At 40.1% G+C, this 7,050-nt stretch overlaps 1 protein-coding gene across 1 annotated transcript; it reads right to left on the reverse strand.

Annotated features, from left to right (window-relative positions):
* Nucleotides 1-257: 257 nt before the first annotated feature.
* LOC101311080 (protein kinase G11A-like) lies at nt 258-3,885 on the reverse strand. The gene is made up of 3 exons (XM_004294423.1): nt 3,754-3,885; nt 3,320-3,681; nt 258-1,094 (listed from the first exon to the last, which is right to left on the reverse strand). The coding sequence occupies exons 1-3, from the start codon at nt 3,883-3,885 to the stop codon at nt 299-301; spliced, it is 1,290 nt and encodes a 429-aa protein (XP_004294471.1). The 3' UTR covers nt 258-298.
* Between the last annotated feature and the right edge of the window lie 3,165 nt (nt 3,886-7,050).

Raw genomic sequence — 7,050 nt, forward strand, 5'->3', positions numbered from 1 at the left:
TGAGTTTCTAGATGTTTTGTTTTGTAAGTACGGTAATTGAAAACAAATAATTAGTATGTTTCGAAACGGGTCACGTGATCACTACTTCATTGACATAGACTCCGAACAAAGAAAATGCTCGCAAATTTCTATTCAGGTGATTTGTTTTGCACTTTTGCGCTATTTTACCAATGGTTCATACCGGCCAATTTCAGAATTCTAACATGAAAGTAGAGAAAATAACAATGGGGAAGTTATCACTATGAAGGGCAAAGGTTGAAATGTGCAATATATGTTTTTATTTATGTTGTGTTTGTGACTAATAATAATCCATTTTCTCAGGACAAGTTTGATTAGATACAAGGCGTCTACTAAATGGCGGGGGAATAAATGGAGGAGGAGTGCATCTCAACAGTGCCCAATTGACCCCTTGGAAAAATGGGTGTCGTTTGATTGCTGATGCGCCCATTAACGATCCCAATCGCTTGTCCGGGTCCTTGGCCAAAAGCTGTGAGATGAGGTCCTTTGCCGCGGAGGGCACGGCAGGTTCTTTAGGAAGCTCCAGGGCTCGAGCAACAATATTAGCTAGGGTTAGCTCATTGTCCACACCCTTAAAGGGTGTCACACCGTAAAATAGTTCAAATATAAATATCCCTAGTGTCCACCAATCCACAGCACTACCGTGTCCCTCACCGGATACAATCTCGGGGGCCAAGTATTCGTGTGTCCCAACAAAAGACATGGACCGGACGTCAACAGGCTCGGCAACAAACTCAGGTCCATCCCTATGGCCCTGCTTCTTCTTCTTGCGCTTGCTCTTCGGGTGGAAACATGACACGGCAGGAACTATACAATTTGGAATGATGCATGAAGATGAGGTAAAGCGAGGCGGATCGACTGCATTGTCTTTAGGAGGGGCGGAAACTGGAGTGTTTTGACCAGAAATTATATGAGCAGCAGATGAGGCATCATCGCACCTCAATGAGAGGTCAAAATCTGTAAGCATGATGTGGCCATCTGATCGAACTAAAACATTTTCGGGCTTGAGATCACGGTACACAATTCCCATCATGTGAAGGTACTCCAGAGCTACAACCACCTCAGATGCATAAAACCTAGTCAAGAGATCAAATAGATGTTAGTATTTAGTCATAACTTCACATGATTTCAAAAATTACAATCCTTTATTCATAGAGCACTTTGATAGATAGATAACTAACAGAAAGATGACACCCTAGAGCGGCTAATGATAGTTCAAGAAACTGAATCTATACAAGTACATGAATAAGCATAGTTCTGCAAATGATGATCAATCATTAAAAGAAATAACTAATCTTCAACATCATAATTGATCATATTCATATATATATATATATATATATATATATATATATTACCTGGACCAACCTTATCTTCATATCAGTAAAACAACTGTTGGTAGCATTGGCCCCCATGCTTTTACATCGTTTAGTTGGGGGACTTGGGGACACTTTTGGAGGAGAAATGATGAATATAGTTGGTCAAAATCATTATATCAAAAAGAACAAATAAAAACTTAAAACTCGGGCATTTTCTTGGTAGTGAAGGGAGAGGATTCAATCTACCTGGGTTTCTATTTTTGTGTTGTTCAAAATCTCTTTGCATCAGTAATAACATTTCCAGTTTTTTCACCTAGTTTCTACCATCTTTTACCTTCCGGAACAAACAGAGCTGATCAAAGTTATATAAACTACAGGACCAGTGGGCCTTATCAATAGATTCCCTAGAGTAATAATTTCAGTTTTTGGGTTAAAACTGTATAAACAGTCTGAAGTATTAACCAAAAAGCAATAAAGAAAGATAATGGGGGCCATATGGCAAGAGAAAACTATTGGGGTCTCTATTCTGATATATATCATACGTATCCCTTAATTTATGTAATAAACCCAGAAATCCTGCTTATATTAACAGAGGCCAAAAGATGAGGATTCATATTTTCAGGGATATGTTTGTTCTTCAGTCCATTCAAGCAACAAAATCTAAAGAGTAAAAGGTCCACAGTTTTTCCTGTGAAATAATGTATTAATGTGAGAATATAAAAGAAACAAAAGAATTGTTTGTATTAAATTTTTCTCAATGATCTTATGTCATGAAACCAATGAACATGCATGTCTTAAATCATTGGGTCATAAATAATTGGGTCAGCTTGTAGGTATCAAAGTGATTCTGATTTTAAAATCATTAGTTGTTGCTCAACCAACTACAGCAACAAGGCAGAGGTAGACAATAGATAGTCACCAATTCTAGTGAAGAGACATATACCCGACACATATATATAAATTACCAAAAAAATACACCCCCAAAAAATAAGGAATAAAAAAACGGAACTACATTGCAAGAAATTCAGGTTTATGAAAGCCTAATCCATCACTGAGTTAAAAAATCTTCATGATCAAAACACAAATCACCCTAAAAAGCACAAGGTATTGAACTATTGATATATGGGTTGCTGTAGCTTTAAGGCCCTTTAAACTGCACAACCAACGGTGGTTACATAGTGTAGAACATTCAAACAAAAATAAGGGAATTTCAATAACAGCTTCAAGCCGAATAATGTCCAACTTCAACCAAAGTTCACCGTCCACCTAAATTAATAAATAGCAATGTACCATCTTAAAACCCTCAAATTATTTTGTTTCTTTTTTTCGACCTGAACTAGACTGACTGACCACAAATAGACCATTTTATAATATCGTACAACGTGCACTACATGTTCACAGATTTGGTACTTCACTACTCTCCGAACTTTCTACTACTACTACCTGTGCAAGTAATTACTATTTTATTGACGTCCAAGCTCATTAGAGTCAACTTTTGATTCTTTTGATTCTTTGAATCTCATTTTCTTTCTTCTCAATCTCACAGAAACATCTCTAAAAACCTAATTAGCAAAAGTTTTGACTTTTAACATAATTGACCGTCTTTAACCTATAACTTGCCACGTGGCAAAACCGGGCGACTCCTATATTTTAACCTCGCCTATATCAATCCCGTGTACTTCATACACACCGTAAATCCCGTCTCACTCAATCAAATCGCCGAAAACAACCTATGTGACTGTGACCAACCGGTGGGCCCCACTCATATTTTAACTGACTCACACTCCTGTGTCAGTACACGCTTTGGTCAGAAGACAATGATAATTACTCTGAACCGAAAAAAGAGGCGGTGATAATTTACCGCAACCCAAAATCTAAGCCGCCCCCCCCCCCCCAATTAATTTTTTTTTTAAAACCAAGACAGTAAAATAAAAAAAAAATGAAAATAAAAGCAAAAAGGGGGGAAGGGCTAACGTGCGCACCTGACGGCAGACTCGGGGAAGCGTTTCAAAGGCTGGCGCTGTCGGAGTACGTGGAGGTCACCGCCGGGGCAGAACTCGGTGAGCAAGAACAGCCAGTTAGGCGCGTCTATACTCGCGTAGAGCGTGGGCAAAAAAGGATGCTCCAACAATTCAAGTATTTCCCTCTCTGTCCTCGCCCTCCCTTCCTTGCTCCGACTAATCAGCTCCTTCTTGTCCATCACCTTCGCCGCGAACACGCACCCTTGCCCGTCGCCGGACTTCAGTTCCGCCAGGTACACCGACCCGATGTCGCCGGAGCCGAGCCGCTCGGAGAATTTGAGGTCCGAGAGGGTCAGCTGTCGGGTCGGGGACTCGGATCGGATCTTGTGGATGGCGGACCAGCAGGGGTCGGAGGACGGGGCACGAGACTTGGAGACGAGGGAGCCGAGGCGAGCGGAGGAGGAGCAGGAGGCGGTGAGGGTGGCTTCTGAGCCGGAGCTTGTGCTTCGTTTGGATTCGGTGGCGGCGGTGGAGGTGAAGCTGATGCTTTGGAGGTCGTCGGCTAAGTCGTCGAGCCATGGCTCCATTGGAAAATGGAGTGACTGAGAGAGAGAGAGAGAGAGAGACTCTCAGCCGGGAATGAGAGAGAGAGAGAGAGAGAGAGAGAGAGAGAGATTGTGTGTGAGAGTGGAGGAGTGAAGGTTTTTGAAGGGTGGGAGATTTGTTTGGGCTTGGAAAACTGGACTTGGGTTTTGGGTTGCCTGGAATATTGGTGAAAAACCCGGCCCGGTATTTTGTCGATAGTGCCTTAATAATAATTTTAATTACGATTTTATGGATCAGCTGGTGACAAGATCACTAGAGAATTTATCGTTATTTATTTTATGATTATAATTTTATTTTATTTAAAAATAATATCACAAATTTGCTTTATCATAGGTTTACGTTTTTTTAATAAAGAGATGGTGGTGCACCTGTCCTTAAGTCTCGATTAATGAAACTTCTGAATACAAAATAGAGAGATTACGCCTAAACCTCTGACTATAAAGACTTAAAATAATATCAGAAAACCTTGCAACAAACATATACTCAGACAGACACCAATTAGCAAAGATTGCTCTAATGGTTACTCTATTTACTTTTATGTACCGATGTGAATAGAAAAAAGATTATGTGAATAACAACACGTACCTTTTATCTTAGCTCTTAATATTATTATTATTTTTTTTTTTGGAGAACTAGCTCTTAATATTTAGTTGTAAGGAAAGATCTATATTAACCATTTTACTTTGTCTATCAAACCAAACATTTTCTAAACTCAAACCCCAAACTCCAAACCGGTGCTTCATTGTTACGTACACAAGTTAGATTTAAATAGAGCGATACACACGTAGTAAGCAAAGTGAACCCTTACAATGAGAATGCTTATTTACTAATCAAATATTCAGCTGCTCTAATTCAGAAAGCAAAAGCTATACAATATAATCAAATCTAATTGTTAGAATCAAATCAATCAATTGATCGACATTAAAAGTACATTGAATAAGTCCAAACCTTTTAATCAAATTGAATGGCTACAAGAGATAACCTTCCTAATGCTAGTCCACCTGTCAATTGTTTCTGTCATGCCTTGATTATCTCATCCATTAGTTCGTTCACCTCCATAATTCCATAAAGTTTCCATCAGATCTTTTTTTCTTTGAAAATAGATCTTTCCTTCTTTTTATACCAAAGAGTTTTCATCAGACCATGGTCGTATCAATTAAAACTCCATTACCCCTTAATTTTCTGATATAATTTTTCCTTTCTTGACGAAGTCCAACCATCAAGGGTTCCCAATTCGCTCCACAATCTATTTTAGGCCGGGTTTGGTTTATGGACTGGAAAGTAATTTCTTTATCTTTCTCATGAAAAAAAAAAAATAAAGAATACTAAATTTTCCAAAAACTTTCGATTCAAATGATCGGTAACATAACCTCTTCAGGACAAATGGTATTGATATATATCATGGGTGGACAAATGGATTCCATTAGTCGAGGACAGATTCCTACATCCCACTCTTCCTGTCCCTAGTAGCTGTCCGCGTATCGTCTCGGAGCTAATCGATCGGGATACAAATTTCTGGAACTTGTCCCCTATACGGCAGTATCTAAGCCCTCAAGAAGCTTCTGCAATAGAAGCAATCCTAGTGGGTGACATGAACATAGAGGACAGATTGGTTTGGCCATGGGAGCGTTTGGGTTCTTACTCGGTGAAGTCGGGGTATCACCTGCAACACTCCCAATGTTCCCAAAAACAAGATTTGAAAGCAAGTACCTCACACCACATCCCCCAAGCCACTTGGAAATCAATTTGGTCAACCAACACCTTACCAAAAATCAAATTTTTTATTTGGAAAGTCATATCGAACTCTTTGCCTACAATGCATAACCTCTTCAGGAGAAGCATTTCTCAAACCCCTATGTGTCCTATGTGCCTAATCTATCCTGAGACAGTTGAACACTGTTTCCTATTGTGTCCCTGGGCATCCAAAACTTGGTTTGCCAGCCCTCTATGTTACAGAATAAATGCTAAAAAAATTACTACTTTTGACAAATGGTGGGAGGCCTTACCAGGGCTGACTGAGCAGAGCAAAGATGCTAGCTCTCATCTTCTGCCCATTGTGGTCTTCACTTGTTGGGAAATTTGGAAAGCGAGGTGCAAATCTTTGTTCCAGCATGCTCAACCTGATCCTCTTCTAGTCACGTCTCATGCCTCCACTGCCTTGGAAGAGTTCCTGCACGCAAAAAGCACTGTAAGTCCTCTTTCATGCTCTCTCGATACCCCCACTTCCATCACTCAATTCACAACTTCTCTCCTTAACACCCCCACATGCCCTCCAGTTGCAATTTCTAGCCTAATCACCACTCCTCCCCATACATCTAACCAGTTATACACCATCCCTACATATAACCGCTTCTCTCTCATCAACCATTCTACTGATCCAGTCTTGGAGACCCCCATCCCAAACCGCATTCTCACATCTGCCACACATCCACACCCACCTCTCTCTCGCCAGAGTCCATTACAATATCACTCTTTGGACCGATCCTCAGTTCCCATAAGAACCCCTATCTCCATCACAAATCCTATGAGAAGTTCCTTTGCCACCCCCATCATCCATAATCTCTACAATGGGGACCTCAACCATCATCATATTCCATCTCCAACCCCATCACCCAATTGGATTCCCCCACCCATGGCCTATATCAAATTAAACTGTGATGGTGCATGGGATAAGCTTACTGTAATACCCCGTACCTAAAAGGTTACTATTCGGGATTATGAGTTACCGTAGACTTTTCTTTATTCGCGTTCAGAGATTTAAATAGCGATTACTTGAGTTTGTTTTTTGAGTTTTTCTGAAAACGGTAAATAGTAGATTTAAAACTCCGAAGTCGTGGTACATGTTTATACGAGCTCACCGGTATGCCCGGATTATTTTCCGGAGCGACGAGCTAGGTTCTTTGAATTATAAAGTTTCCAGGAAATTTTCAATTATTGTTTCTTGTAACCGTTTTACCGTAAAAGACCCAAAAAGTTGACTTTTCGTTAAGTCGATAATTTGGGAAAACTTCCTGCATGGAAGTCGTAGAGGACGTTAATACGAGATCGTGGACACGTGGCACGCTTAAATCAGAGTTTGTATGAGAAAGTTATGGTCTAAAAACGGGGAAGTTACTATCTCGGTAAATGATATATATATAAAACAG

The sequence above is a fragment of the Fragaria vesca genome, linkage group LG3 (genome assembly GCF_000184155.1).
Source record: "Fragaria vesca subsp. vesca linkage group LG3, FraVesHawaii_1.0, whole genome shotgun sequence".
In the NCBI taxonomy this organism is placed as follows: domain Eukaryota; kingdom Viridiplantae; phylum Streptophyta; class Magnoliopsida; order Rosales; family Rosaceae; genus Fragaria; species Fragaria vesca.

What these genes read in the sequence shown, in the direction of transcription:
- LOC101311080 (XM_004294423.1), bottom strand. Translation starts at nt 3,885, where the DNA reads ATGGAGCCATGGCTCGACGACTTAGCCGACGACCTCCAAAGCATCAGC. An exon ending in CCGCCTCCTGCTCCTCCTCC is followed by an intron (nt 3,682 to 3,753) that starts GCTCGCCTCGGC and finishes GCCATCCACAAG; the next exon opens with ATCCGATCCGAGTCCCCGAC. An exon ending in TTCCCCGAGTCTGCCGTCAG is followed by an intron (nt 1,095 to 3,319) that starts GTGCGCACGTTA and finishes TCTCTTGACTAG; the next exon opens with GTTTTATGCATCTGAGGTGG.